The 14579-nt window shown below is 52.0% G+C and overlaps 5 protein-coding genes across 5 annotated transcripts; all 5 read right to left on the bottom strand.

The window, feature by feature from the left end:
* Positions 1-909: 909 nt before the first annotated feature.
* On the bottom strand, positions 910-2540 carry M436DRAFT_73914 (uncharacterized protein; the record flags this gene model as incomplete). Its single annotated transcript, XM_013570989.1, has 4 exons — positions 910-1386; positions 1439-2028; positions 2085-2382; positions 2442-2540. The coding sequence occupies 4 exons, from the start codon at positions 2538-2540 to the stop codon at positions 910-912; spliced, it is 1464 nt and encodes a 487-aa protein (XP_013426443.1).
* Positions 2541-3291: 751 nt separating this feature from the next.
* M436DRAFT_73913 (ARM repeat-containing protein) lies at positions 3292-5465 on the bottom strand (the record flags this gene model as incomplete). The annotated part of the gene is made up of 3 exons (XM_013570988.1): positions 3292-4750; positions 4804-5164; positions 5216-5465. The coding sequence occupies 3 exons, from the start codon at positions 5463-5465 to the stop codon at positions 3292-3294; spliced, it is 2070 nt and encodes a 689-aa protein (XP_013426442.1).
* A 364-nt stretch (positions 5466-5829) lies between these two features.
* On the bottom strand, positions 5830-7320 carry M436DRAFT_49364 (uncharacterized protein; the record flags this gene model as incomplete). Its single annotated transcript, XM_013570723.1, has 5 exons — positions 5830-6078; positions 6132-6525; positions 6590-6993; positions 7054-7104; positions 7180-7320. 5 exons carry the CDS (start codon positions 7318-7320, stop codon positions 5830-5832), a joined length of 1239 nt encoding a protein of 412 aa, XP_013426177.1.
* Positions 7321-7627: 307 nt separating this feature from the next.
* M436DRAFT_49480 (uncharacterized protein) lies at positions 7628-11446 on the bottom strand (the record flags this gene model as incomplete). The annotated part of the gene is made up of 4 exons (XM_013570747.1): positions 7628-7697; positions 7760-8487; positions 8539-8753; positions 8803-11446. The coding sequence occupies 4 exons, from the start codon at positions 11444-11446 to the stop codon at positions 7628-7630; spliced, it is 3657 nt and encodes a 1218-aa protein (XP_013426201.1).
* Positions 11447-11699: 253 nt separating this feature from the next.
* Positions 11700-14219, bottom strand: M436DRAFT_49157 (CBF-domain-containing protein; the record flags this gene model as incomplete). Its single annotated transcript, XM_013570685.1, has 1 exon — positions 11700-14219. A coding segment is annotated over one exon (2520 nt), but the record flags the coding sequence as incomplete, so codon positions are not given.
* Between the last annotated feature and the right edge of the window lie 360 nt (positions 14220-14579).

Genomic DNA, 14579 nt, shown 5'->3' with positions numbered 1-14579 from the left:
CAATGCAAACCTGGAATATCAGAGATTTATGACTATCAGATGGCCGTTCTCTTGGATTGATAAAAGTTTGTCTAGCTAAAACCATCGTAAGAGGTGTCATGAGTATCTTCGACCAAGAGTCTGACTCCAAAATATTTCATGGATGACAAGCACAACCTTGAGGTTTCTATCTCTTTTATTACGAGTACATATAACGCTTCAAGCATGAGCATTCAAACGAGTATGAAGATACAGAGGGTGATGGAAACAGCTTTGTCTGTTATCTACTACCAAAAAGATGATCAAATTCCAAGCAAGCTGTTCGCATAGTGTTGAATAGAAGACAACAAGTGGGCCTATGTGTCCCGCCCAGATATACGGGAGCCACGACGAGGGTGCGCTCCTCGTCTGCTGAAGTTTGTAGCGTAAAACTGCAAAACGCACAGATGTCTCGGGAACCAGGAGGAATCCATCGAGAATCGTGACATCGATGGCTCTCTGTGGAGATCTCTAGCTTTTGTAGACGATTGTGCATTTCGATAGTGATGTTCACGCTCTATCCCTTCGTAGGAGAAAAATGGAGTGAAAAATGTTACTTCGATTGACTAATTACGCTATGTATGAGGGCCTTTGGTGTCCAGTGAAAAAGGGCAATACAGAAACGAGTTACAAATCAAGAGACGAGTTCTGCAACGGCAGCATCGACGCCATAATAAACAAAAAGAAAGAGTCGAAGAAAGAGTCGAAGAAAGAGTGTGCTCCAGGATGGGTATAGTGATATTCAATGGCCTGCCTCCGCCCAGTCGAGACGTTTGGGCAACAAAAGAGGAGAGAAGATAAAAATGGGTCGTAATAGTCGTGAAAATTGTGCTGTGTCTTGCTCCGGGGCCAGTCGTACGAATAGTGATGGGTTGTAAGTGATGATTGGTATCAGTCAGTGGCAGGAGTTGCTTCGCCACCGACAGGCATGCTGGCGTCGACGTTCCAGAAGATGAAAGGACCCGAGTACTCTGCATCATCGCCAGTGGGATGCCACCAGCGTCCGAGCATGATCATGCCTCCAGGCAGGACGACGCCTTCATAGGCCCACAGCGAGCTGGGATCCATGTCACCATTCACATCTCGCCAATACTTCATCATGGTCATGCGATGCCATCCGGGTACTCCGTGTTGGGGTGGCAGAGGGTTGAAGTAACCAGATGCCAAGAAGCTGTCGTTGCCATCTTCACCTACGCCCTTGAAGCAAAAAGATACTGGTTTGCCGGGTGTTAAGACTCCGGGACCAGTGGCTCGTCTTTGAGCTCTCGTGGTCGCTGTGCTGTACTGAACTTTGGTACGGGACTTGAGGATCTTTTCAAAGAGGGCAGGCCAAGATTCTGGGTCCCCGGGAAAATCGAGGCAGAGATTCTTTATTATTGTCAGTACGGTTGAAACTTGGACGCACGATAGAGAAACTCACTTGGAAAGATTGATCGGTGTCGTCGCCACTCATATGGTCCGGAATTGGATAGTCCTCGTTTTGCCCGTCGCGTATGTGGATGAGTTCGTCGTGGTCGACATAGGCATAGCTGCCCTTCCAGTGTTTGCCGAGTTTCAGAACGGCGGGCGACACAGGTTTCTTCCAGCACTGTGGACGTTCTGATGCAGTCAAATCATCGTAGCGGAGGTGAGTCAGTTCGTGTTGATTAAGCAAATGGTTCTTGAAGAAATTTGCGACATGCAGTGTCCACTCGATGTCAATCTCCTGACAGTTGGGACCTTTAAACATGGGTCGTACCGAGTTCTGAGTATACACCAGGGTCTGTGAGTCTGAGAAGCCCCATGACTTGGCGATTTTCGAAGCAGGCGAAGCAGTTAAGGTGAGGTGAGTGAGGATGAGCTGTATGGTGAGCAAGACTGGATTGGGTATCGATTTCCTGCCCTTGACATTGGAGCGGCGGAAGACACACTCGAGCAAGCCTGTAGCCTTGACAATTGCTTCGAGGCGGTCCATGTTACGAGAATGGGTGACTTGCTTGTTGGGTCGCCAAGGGTTGACGTTGAACGACTCTGACTGTTGTGTCAGCGAGGTGTTACGAAGATTGGACTGAGTTCCATGCACGCACCATTGATCAAGTCTCTCATCAGCGATAGGCTTGCCAGTTCGTTCTGACTGTTTCCAACTTGGAAGCTGAACCTTTGATGTTCGATGCTTCTGCGGCACTGGTATTGCTTCTTGAACCACTCGTTGACGACCGAGCGTTCGCCGATAGGAATGCTTTGAGGAGGATCGAAGGTATCAAGGAAACGACTGCGCCAGAAGGATCCTTCATCTTCATCAAGGGCGTGCTTTGTCGATGTGCAGGTGAGTCGATAAGATATGATGGATTTGTCGTCGAGATAACCCGCAATTGACTGCCGTAACTAGTGTACAGAGTTAGTATATGGAAGCCTGGGGTTGAGAAGACGACGGGTAAACGTACCTCGACTGGCAGGATCTCAAAGGCACGAGGTGAGTTCGAGCGAGCCTTTTGCTTCTTGACACGACCTTGTGCACAGAGTCTGTGTGTTGAAGGAGACATTGTAGATATGGTATGGTATGGTACGAGCAGCAAAGGTGTTGAACTTGTATGGCTTGTGAGTTGAGAAGTAGAGTAGGCAAGGAAGGAAGAAAGGGTGCCGTCATATATGAAGGAAGTAACGGAACCTGTGAATAAATAAGTGAACATGGTCGGTCGACCAGAGTAGAATGAAGCGTGCATTTCACACCGACGTTCCGTTCGCAAGGAAGTGACGATCAAGTCTTGCGGGTCAAGTAATTGCGACAACCACGATGATGATGATGCCAAATTCTACGTTATTGATGTTCGATCTCGTGGTGTCGAGAAAGACCAAAGCTCTGGTCTTGGTTGACATCTGTCAAGATGGAGTATCGAGTGTCATCGCGGGCGTAGGTGACAAATTGGCTGCGAACCAAGTGAAGAGCAGAGTTTTAGCAATCACTCTTGTTGCATCCTCCCCATGTGCAAGCATACATCACGCAGACGCTATAGAAATGTACGGTTTCTCTAGTAGGTCGGAAATATTCACAGAGAGTCGCGGTGTAGTCGGCTCTCTACGGATTTCGCCACCCTGTAGCAAGAACTGTGCATTTCTATAGCACCAGCTGCGCTTTTGTGTTACCGCGAGAGTGAATTGGGAGTGAGAATAGAAGAATGTGGCACATGGGGAGATTTGGCCGACCCAGGGTCAAGGGAACGAAGAAAGAAAACACTGCTGGGTATTTTTGAGAGTTACATAGCCAGAACCAACATGAAAAGATTGCACCTACACTTATTTGCTCAGCTTCTCGAGCAGAATCTTCGCACCTGCGTTGCCCCTCGGCCCTGCGGTCGTCTTCTTCTTCTTTTTGTTTTGTTGGTCGTCTGACTCGACAAGCGCCTTTTTCGAAGGGGCGTCCTCGCCCTTGGCCGCCTTTTCCAAAGTCTTCTTGCCCTTTGATAGCTCGTCGCGAACGACCTTCTTGTTGGCATCGCTGACGTCTTCGCTCTCGAGCAGCTGCACAACGACAAAGCTTGAAGGGCTTGCTGCCCATTGGACGAACTTGCCCTTGAGTGTCTTGAAAAGCATATCGCCGAAGCCGAGGCGAGGCTCAACCAATTGTACGCTCTTTGTTTCGGGATCAAACTTGCCACCGCTGACCAATGCTCTCAGCATCTTGCCACCGGCTGCGTTCTGTGCAATGTGGCCCTCCGATGTCACATCACCTTCGGTCAAAGCGACGACCGCCTCGCAAGCCGCCTTCTTGTCACCTTGAGCCTCCAGAAGAACCTCACTGATGTATTGACAGCCGAAGCCAACACTTGCAAGGTCGGCGGCGCGAGTTTGAATGATTGGGAGTAAGTAGGGCGACATGTATGCGATGAGTTCTGCGCGACGGATCTCGGGGTTCTTCTTGGAGGTGACCTCACGTACGGAGTGTACTTCGGCGATGATGTTCTTCTGAACGTCAGAAACCAGCCACTTGGCTTGTCCAGCAAGAGGGTAAAGTAGCGGGATACGGGCGGTCAGATGCGAGATGAGGTCAACAAGACGGTTCTCGCGTTCTGCCTCATCTTTGATGTTCTCTCCCAGCAACTCCGGGAAAAGAGCCTTGGCGGTCATTTTTGTGTCATCGACGGTGTCCATGGCGGCAAGCAGGACAGTGTGGGCGTTGGGATCGAGAGCCATCATCTCAACGGCATCCTTGTACACACGAAGAATGAGCTTGCGGTCCTTCGCGGTTCCGTAACCAAGAGCCAGACACACGACACGGCTACCGTTCTTGGTGAAAGCCAAGTTTTTGAGAAGATCACCACCGTTCTCCTCGTCCAGATCCGACTTGAGAAGCTCAAGGAACTCAGCGGCCTCGGGAGTGCCAGGAGTGGTGTTGAGGAAGTATTGAAGCATGGCGTCATGCAGCATAGTAAATCCAGTCATCTTCTTCTGGACAAGCTGGTTGATGAGCTGTTGGAGGTATTGCATCATGGGCTTCTTCTTCTCGGGGCTTTCTTCCAGAATGGCCTTCAAGTCGGCCGTGACCTTCTCGTCGGTCTGACCTTGGGCGGCCTTGGTCTTGCCGAAGATGGCGTATTCGGCGCCGTACCATTCGCGGAGCATGAGGGCCTTTTGTGAAGAAGTAGCGACCTGGCGGTAGATGTCGTCGACGATCCAGGCCGCTTCGGGGTGGTTGATCAAGCGACGGACGTGACCGTAGAACTGAGGCACGACCATGTTGCGGATCTCGGCATCTCTGCAGAGATTGTTAGTTGAGGAAAGAGTGAAACAGGAAGAGGTCAAACAAACCCTTCAACGACCATCTTGGCGACCAAGAACTTGCCGTACTTGCTCTCGGCCAGCTCGCGCATGTCGGTACGCAGCTCTGTGACGATTTGCTTCCTTTGCTGCATGTTGGCGTACTTGAGGGCGCACTGAATGACACGCACACTGTCGTGCTTGAAGACAAAGTCGCGGACTCTACCGGTGATGATGTCGAACAGCTCGCCGACAAGAGCCTTGCGCTCCTCGGTAGGCACATGGGACTTCCTGCGCAGTCTCTCCCAGATCTTCTTGCTGCGGCCGATGATGTCTGCGTTGGGTTTGGCGGCCTTGCGCTCCTTCGCTAGAGCGCGCTGGGCGGCGTGTGCCTCTGCTGATGATTGTCCAGCTACAGCTTGTGTCAGTCGTGTGTTTTTGGCTGCTCTTGTCCTTGACGTACTTCTGATCTTCTTGTCGTCCGACTCGCTGTCTCCGGCCTCTAGTTGGACGCCAGACATGGCGTCGTCGTCTCCGTCCAGCTCATCTTGGTCGTCGCTCTCGCTCGAGTCGTCGGATTCGGGAGTGGGTTCCTTGATCGGGGCGGCCTTCTTCTTGGACGAGCCCGTCGAGGCCAGCTTCTGCTTCTTTTCCGATCCAGATCTCACAGGGGCGACAGCCTTGGGTGCTTCCTTGCGCTTGATTCCGACCATTGTGTCGAGTGGGATGTCTAGTGTGCAAATGTCGCTCTCTGCCCAGCGTCTCGACCCTGGCAAAAAATCATGGCCCATGGAATATTATCCTGACCGCCTTTTTCTGCCACGTCCATCTCCACATTTCGGCTCTAGCATCCCCGACCACTTCCTCCAAGGCCCTCCATCATCAAGAATTCAGATGACTGCTATTACTTCTGTTTGTCTGCTGCTACCTAACCTCTTCTGCATGATTGATCATAGAGTCTCACCTCGTTCTCACCATGCTTGAACGCTCAGCCTCAACACTCTGTAATGTCAACCATCTTTCTCACACTCTTCGTCCCTTGCCGCCCAACGCCAAATCAATCTCCGCACCATGCAACTAAGAATACATCTGCTGCGATTCCTTGAGGCGCACAAACTCGCACTGCACTCCGTCCTCGACAGACAAACGCTCGAAAATTCTCTGTCTGAGCATGAAGAGATGGTCATCTTCCAGGCCGAACTCAACATCTTCGGGGTTACATCTGCCTTCGTATTCCTTGGTCAGCTGGTAGAACATTGTCTCCAGTCTAAGTTTGTGTGCAAGTGCGATTTTGTCCATGAAGCCTTGCATCTCGGACTGCATGCCCTGTACACCGAGTGTTAGCCCAGCTCTGTTGCCAATCAGTCTTGATGGCTTACCAAGTTCCTCTCCATACGTGTCATCTTCTGGCGCACTTCGTCCATTTGGATCATAAGGTTCTCCACATCGTTGGCAGTGCTGGACGTGTCACTCTTGGGACTGCCTGCGCTATTACCGTGGTGGCGGAGTTGCTCAGCCAGGTGGTCGACCTTAGTCTGAAGCTTGAAGATTGCGTCTGTAGTCGCATCCATCTTGATGAGGCTGCCTTTGGGGGCTGAGTTCTCATTGTCACGAAGCCCAGAATTGACAGTCTTCAGTGCCTCGACCTTAGAGCGAAGACCATCAATGGCGCTGTTGACAGTCTCCATCCTGGTCTGATGAGCGAACAGATTTTCTCCGATAGTCTGGAGGTAGGATTCGTGCTTGTCCTGAGTAATCACGAGCTTGCTGATGCTCGATGTGAGTTGCGAAACTGCAAGGCGTTAGCGAGTGTCAGTCAGGTTGTGTCAGCTATGACTTGCCTCCGGAGGGCTCGTGGCCGTTCTTTTGGGTTGCAGCACTGCGAACAAGACTCTCGATCTTGTCAATACGTGTGACATGGTGCTGGAAACGAGGTTCCAAACTTCCAGGGATCGCCTTGATGCGCTGCTCGAGGGCTTGGGTGTTTCTGGCGTTGTCATCTACACCACGCTTGCAGACGTCAAGCTTGTCGTGGTGTTGTTGACCTTGAGTCTTGAGACTGGCGACATCGCGTTGGAGATCCCTGATGACTTGGACGCTCTCGGCCTGTTTCTTCTCGAAGGCTGCGCGTTGATCCATCAAGTCACTGACTTGGTCCTCCAGGCGGATCATCTTTGCGTGCATCTGCAGCTGATGCTGTTCTTGTTGCTCGCCGCGTGCGCGCTCGATCAGTACATCATCCTGCAAGAGTCAGCAAGAGTCAGCAAGAGTCAAAGACAGCCGAGAATGGCAACCACTCACATCAGAGCTTTGAGACTTGTACTTGACAAGCGAACGACTGTGAGCAGGCAGCTCGCGTGTGCTGTTACTCATGGCAGAACTTGGAGTTCCATGCGTGCTACTCACGGCCGGCGTGCAAGTGGGAACGAACGCCTTGCTCATAGTGGGGACAGAAGCGGGCACGAATGAGTTACTCAAGCTTCCATACATACTATCGAGATCCCTGGTTTTGCTGCCGGCGGACGAGGTCGACGTTTGGAATTTGTAGTGCGGAGCTCGTGGATTCATGCTTGCGGTGTCTGCTCGATACAGATGATGGCTGAACCAGGCGCGAGTCGTCGAGCTGATGTGGCCAAAAAGGCAAAGTCAGTGTTGTTGGGGGAAAGTGAAGAAGGTGCGTGTGGCGTTGGCTTTGTGACGCGTATCAAACTAAGGAGGCACAATCGAGCAAGCTTGCAAACGCAAGCAACGTAACAAACACAGCAAGCGGTTCTCACTACCAGTATGTACCAGAGCACAGTGGCAACATTAGAACAGCACGAATGGAGGTCAACCTTGAAATCTCGTTGATGCTTTAAGTATCATGTATCTTCTATCATCGTGTTACTGCTTCCGGAAAAACAGTTCCTATCAACTCGTCCAACAGCGTGAACACCAAATGCGTACTGTGTTGATGTCAGTAAGAGAGATTGTCAATGGCACAAAGAACGATCGAGGGGAAACGTACTTCAAACGCTGATTGTTCAGCATAGCAAACACCTTCCTACTCGCTGCCTGTGCGTTATGCCTCCCAACCACACTCCCAGCCAGGTCAGGGACCAATGTCGCAAGTAGAAGCCCTGCTTCCTTCTGACTTGCTGCCTTTTGCGCCGCCGTTCGCGGGACACCGCCTTGTTTCATTTGACCATCTGGCCACATGATGCCCTTGACAAGATCAAGATAACGTATGATCGAGTCTTCTTGCCCAAAGCCTTTGGCTGCATCGCGGACCTTGCGCTCGATGGTGCCACCGAGAAGCTGGTGCAACACTACGACCACGGCACGCCCTCGCAGCCAACTAGTGCCTTTTTGTAGTTCGAAGATTTCCAGGAAGATATCGCAGATTGGCTTGACGAAGGGTTCTGCCTCTCGGTCTTCAAAAGCATTGATCTCCGCTTCAGCTTCGGCAGCGGAGGCTGGGTCTGAGGAGAATTCAGGAGCGTTGGGGTTCAGCGGTAGTCCGCTCATCTGGGCAGTGGCTGCAGATATCAGGTTCTGACCAGCAACAGAGAGCTGGTCGAGGACTGGTATATTGCCCAAAAATTCCTCCATGCCGTCTGTGACCGAGTTGTAAATTCTTGTCACAAAGTCTTTTTCATCGATTTGACTGCCATTGGCACCTGTTGTAATTCGAGATTGGGATAAGAAAGCGCGAAGCTCTCGACTGCGGCAGATAGCCGGTAACAAAAGCAGTGCCTATGGTATGTTAGCAGTCGTTGGACTTCGGATGTCCTAGCAAACACTCACCTTGAGGTACTTCTCGAGAATTACCCTCCTCTTTTGCAAAAAGTCTTTCTGCAACGTGAACAGCGTTTGGCGACGAGGGAACTCAAGGTTTCTGACGGCAGGAAATCTCGCTCGAAGACGTTTGTTCAGCTCATGAAATTCGCTATACCGTCTAGTCACCATCCAGACTGCAGCGGGCATCTGGTCGCCTGCCTGGCGTCTGACTTCGATGACATCTGAACACTATCAGCGGCGTATCAAGGAAGCGGGAATACATAGACTTACAGAGTGCGAACTCGTGACCATCCTCTTCTCTCCCGACCATGATCGACTTGATGTTGATCGCTGCTCTCCCGTACAAGCTGTTGTCGCTCTCTTGGATGGTATACTGTTGTTTCTGCATTTCCTTGCGATGTATTTCTCTTGCCAGGCTCTGCTTCGACTTGCGTAGAATGCGTAGCTCAGCTGCATTGTTCGTCAATTCAGCCTTCTTCGTTAATGAATCCAGGATGGCATCTTGAGCCGTCAATCGATCGATGTCTGCATTGAGGGTACTAATGGCTTCCGTGAGTCCCAGATCACCAGGCGCAGCTTCGTGGATATCGTCATCGATTGACTTGTCTGCTAGATCTGAATCTTCTTTCTCGTCTTCGGCGAACTTTTCCTCTTCCCCAAACAGATCATCTTCAAAGACTCCTTTGCTCGACACGGCTCCCACCAAACCAAGAGAAGCAATGCTAGGTTTTAATCTCGTCTGGGCCAGAGTAGGTCTTGCACCGTCTAATGAATCCCTTGGCGAGTCGTTAGTCATAATTAGATTCTCAGAAGAAAGTATCGAGCCGCTCTCTGGTTCATCCATGATCTCATTCAATGCAGCTTGCATAGCATCAACGACCTGAGCAGAGTCATCCTGTGGTGGATCGGCCTCGATGTCCAAGTCCATGCTACTAAGCGCAGACACAGATCGAGTCATGCGTTCATCTTCGACATCGTCGTCGAACAAAGGCCGGGGTCTTCCATCATCCATTGATTGCCGCACTGGGCTGGCAACAACGCTAGGCTTGATGAAGCTTTTCAGATCGCTTGATGACATGGCTGGTCTCCGTAGCTCAGGCGCTCGAGGCGATTTGGGAGATAACACTGCCGCCGGTCTAGCTTCTCGATGCAGCGGTCTGTCTCTTTCACCACCGACGGACAAGGACCTCGTCAGCTCGGGGTGGCCTTCTGAAGTAGCTGACATGATTGAACTCTCCTCGGTGGCAAGCCACTTGTAGAACAAGTCTGACTTCCTAAAGCTGTCGAAATATTGTTCCTTCATCTCCTCGAAAACCGAAGTTTGGGCTCGAAGCACAGCACGACGTGCGGAAACGTAGAGTCGAACATGTGCTGATCTACCAGCCCTCAAGAAGTCTCTTACCGTTTGCCTGTCATGGTCTGGTACACTAAGCTCGGGCTTGGTGAGATAGGCTTCATACATTTGTTCCAGATCCATTCTATCTGAGGGCGTCCAAGAAGCATCTTGGAGTTCCTGCTCTGGCTCGTCGTTGACCGCCTCGAGAGGGTTGCGGAAACCATCCACCACGATCCAAAACTGCACCAGGCGCATACGACCTTTGCGGTCCATAAATTCCATGAAGTATGAAAGTCCGGATGCATTGTGCAGTACCTCGTCTAGAGAGGCCTGACTTAGTTTCGACCTTTGCTCGACACTAGATGTCGAGGCCTTTACAGTCAATTTGGGTCTAGAAGTACCACCAGCTGTGAAGTGGGCAATCTTCTGATCCAAGATGCGTCGTCCAGACTCCAGGCGGCGGAGATAAACAGGATCCTGCTCCGGGCCAGAACTGGCCTTTCGAACCTGACTGGAGATCTCACTTCGAAAGCGCCTAGCATCGGAGAGAGTGGCACAATTTCGAGTTGCACGGATGAATCTTTCAAATTGTCTCTCGTTGTCGTTTGGTCTCAGGCGTGGAAATTGACCGGCTTTAGGGTGTTGAGGGGCAGGCACAGCATGCTCATCCAATGCAGCGCGTAGTTTACGAACAGATTTGCGGTCTTGGAGCATGGTACGTCCGGAGTTTTCAATGAGCTGGTTGAAGAAATCGGGGTCGGAGAGCATCAAGACAACAGGTGTGAGGACAGCACATGCGACAATCTCCTTGACCAGGGTGGTTACTGCTGCACTAGTTTTCATGTACTCGGGCATGACGAGAGGCAGTATCTTGGCGATCAGACGACGCAGATGGGTTTGCTGTAGCAGTTTTGTATCAGAGAAGGCCAGGGCGGCGGCTGGGTGAAGCTTTCCATCTCTGAACTTTGCGGCAATTGCAAGATCCAGCTCTTCAGACTCGGTCATGTCGCGAGACAGATTCTTGCCTCTTACGATGCGCTCAGCATTGTAAAAGTCGCGCATGTGGTTGGTCAAGATTGGAACGATCCTGGCAACGCCGAGTTCGACCATGTCGAGTTGTTGTGTTCTCTTTCGCACATTGTCCAAGGCTTGTCTGATGACGCGATCCACCTCGTTCTGGAACAGCGGGCGAAGGCTGATATTCTTGTACCATACGGCGATGAAGTCGCGGAGGACAAGGTCCAAAAGGCCGTCGATGTTGAGCGAAACGTTTGCCGAGGAAGGGTAGATGGGCGTCTTGTCGTATCGCGAGCGGGACTTCAATGCAGCCTTCTCCTGCTTCCAAAGCGCAGGGGTGACAAAGGCCGGAGGCTTGATAGTAGTGGCATGGTTATAGCGATGGTTGGGACCTTTGGAAGATGTCAAGAGCAGCAATGCGAGTGCAACGAGGGTTGTGAGACAGCCCGTGACAAAGGCGTAGGGGATCCAGCGGAACGACGGCACCCAGTGCGTGAGCAGCAACCACGAGACAAGAGCCCCGAGTCCAGCCGTGATCACGTCCTTCTTCTCCAGCCCCATCGCGCTACCCTAACATGTTGTCCTGTCGGTCAATTGTCGTCTGTTTACAATTGCGCGACTGCTCGACTTCCGTCATTCAACACCCGAGCCCCGGATCTGCAACGTGCCGCTGCTCGTCATGGCACAGTGTGGGTCGAAGTTTGTTTTGCCTATACACCGCCTCACCCAGCCACCCGTATAAGACGAGTACCCCAAGATCGTTGCAAACAAGCCCTGTACAGAGGGCAACAGGATGGTATAACTATCGCTACATCTACATGTCCTCGTCGTCTGCTCCCAGCAGCTTGGCGTAATCGTCCATGGACGCAAATGTCGGCAGGTGCTTGAGCTTTCTCTTCTTTTTCTTCTTCTCGTCCGACTTCTCTTTCTTCTCGTCCTTCTCTTCCGTGTCGTCTCCCAGGCCTTCAAAGTCAGATGGCAGGTCTTCGTCGTCGCCAAGCATGGCGTCTTCGTCACCGCTCTCCAGTCCCTCGAAGCCGTCATCTTCCACATCATCCTCCATGTCATCTCCCAAGTCCGCCTCATCCATATCGTCTTCGGCAAACTCGCCAATCTCAACACCACCATCGCCCTCCTCGCTGTCCGAGTAGCCTTCCTCGAGGTCCTCCATGTCGAGATCGTCGTCATCGTCGTCCTCGTCTCCTTCGATCTCGGGTCTTGATTCGACAAGGGCCTTCCAGATCTCGTCCTCGTCGGCATCGCTCTCCGCGTCGCTGTCAGCAGCATCCTTTTGCTTCTTCTTGTCCTTCTTGGTAGGTTTGGCGTTGTTGACCTTGGTGAAGTAATCGTGGAAGAAGACCTCGTCGGCTGCGACATCCTCAACCTTCTTCTTCCAGAAGGCATCCGAGTTAAGGGCAATGCGGTGAGTGGGATCAGCACGGTCCTTGATGAGCACGTCTGCTGCGTTAGATCCTGACATAGGCTGCATAATGGATGCGCCGCGTGTCGTTGTGGATCCCTTGGTCTTTGCGTTACGGTAAACGAAGCGGTCCAGGAAGTGCATCAATGTGTGCTTGGTAGGGTCAGGCTTGGGCGGTAGCGTCGTCTGGTTCACCAATGCCTCGGCGAAGATGGCCACAGATGGATGGAAGTGCGAAAGGAGAGGCAGAATCTCCCACAGGGCACTGCGGTCGGCGTTGCTGTGTTCCGGATTTCTCTTTCGTGCATCGTAGCGCACAGCAGGGGCGGTCTGTTCCCGTGTCGAGTCCGTGGGCCTGTCCTCTCCATCTTCCGGTGCATCGACAAAGTGTTCTTCCTCGTCCTCAGGATCGGCTTCAGGCTCGCGAATCATATTCCTGATGGTGGGGAAGGTGGCCTCGAGCTCACTGACCAGATACAAGACACCACAAACAAACGGTGCTTCGTGCAAAGTGATTGTCTGTAACAAACGCTTCACGAACGCCTGTACACGCTTGACGTTGACATCGGATTTGAGTGACTTGTAGAGAAGGTTAAGATACATGATCTGCTTGGAAGAGGTGATGAGGCGGGGATCGAGGAGGGATTCGTAAAGGGTACGGTAGAATCTGTCGGCGGAGAAGTGCTTGGTGGCAGAAATCTGTTGGATCAGCATCAGAGCCTGGATACTGGTGTTGAAATTCGAAGAGTGGGTGACGCGGAAAATGGTGTCGAGGTGCTGTTCGAAGGTGGGGTCGTCTGTTTTGGCAAAGGGGAAAGCACGGTTGACACCGGTCAAGACTGCTGTAACCATCTTCTCGTTGAGTTCACTGTCAGCAGCATCCGCCTGTTCCAGGGCCTTTGCCTTCTTCGCAGCCATCTTGCCGCCCTTTCCACCACCACCTTGGACCTTCTGAGCCTTTGCCTTGGCATGCGACCTAGGCTTCAGGAACTGGATGAAGAGCCCAAAGTAGATGTCGAGAAGTTTGTTGGCGACTTCGGGCTCCTTGACGCTGAGGATGGTCTGGTTGAGGGTGATGATGGAGTAATACTTGGCGTGAGCAGCTTGTCCAGGGCGGAAGAGCGACTCGGTTTCGATGGCGTTTACGATGATACCCTTCATGGCAGGATGTGTGTTTTCCAGCTGGAGCAAGAGATAGGATGTGCGGGAGGCAATCTTCTTGTCCTTGTCACCGAGCTTGTTGACCAACAACCTCAAGAGGTTCTCTTCCTGTTCGGGCTTGTCTCTCAGCAACTCCCAGACGTATGTGATTGCTCTGCTCCTTGCGTATTCGACCTCGTCGCTGCACCAACTTTCCAGAATCTTCAGCAGCTCAAAGTATTGCTTCTTCAACCAGTCCTCGAATGCCCAGTAGATGAGGTGAGTCTTTTCAAGACCCTTGGGCAGGGGACTTCCAACTCTCCAGACAGTGTGGTGGTCCTCTACTATTTTGGCCAAAGCGGGCTGTTTCGTAAAAGCGCGTAGCTTGCGATCTCCAGGAAGGACATCACCCTGGCCCAGCAAATCCTTGACGGCAGCAACAGCCATGAGAGCCTGGTTCCTACTCTTCTTCTTTGCCAAGCCGAGCAAGGTCTCGAAGGCCTTTGTGTTGTGTAGCGGCGACTCCTGGACCAGCAGGGTCAAGGCTGAGATTTTATCCTCGAGGGTACCGGAAGCCATGATTGTGGACAAGAATTTGTGGGATGACGAGGCTGAGTTGTTGTTGGCGGCATAGCTGGTGTTCTCGGACTCGAGCAGAGTGTAGGCGTAGTCGTGGATTTCTTCGACCAGTCTCTGCGAAGGAGGTTGGGCGGATGCGGATACGGGCAATTCGGACAGTGCAGTGGCATACCAGTCGGGTCTGGGTGCGAAAACCTAGATAGCGGTCAGCGAACGTGTTGGCAGAATAGGATGGCAGGGCGCATACCAGAGGAGTCTTCTTTGCCTTTTGGTCACCACCTTCTTTCTTGGAGTATTCTTTTTTCGGGTACTCTTTCTTAGGGAATGACCTCTCCGGACGCGATCCTCCAGCGCGGGCCTCATCGGCGGAGCGCTTCCTAGTGACACCCATATCTGTGGTGTCTTTTAGTTGAAAATGTTTTTTGGCCTGTCTTTGCAGTCCTTCACATGCGCCGACCTACAAGTTTTGCGGGTCTCGGACATGGCAGAACTTCTTGATTTTTCCCCCAAACTCCGCACATTAACCCCGGCCAAAGAGATCATCCGTGCGCGACA

Source organism: Aureobasidium namibiae (assembly GCF_000721765.1).
Source record: "Aureobasidium namibiae CBS 147.97 unplaced genomic scaffold scaffold_11, whole genome shotgun sequence".
Lineage (NCBI taxonomy): Eukaryota > Fungi > Ascomycota > Dothideomycetes > Dothideales > Saccotheciaceae > Aureobasidium > Aureobasidium namibiae.
This window is presented reverse-complemented; position numbering and strand designations above follow the sequence as displayed.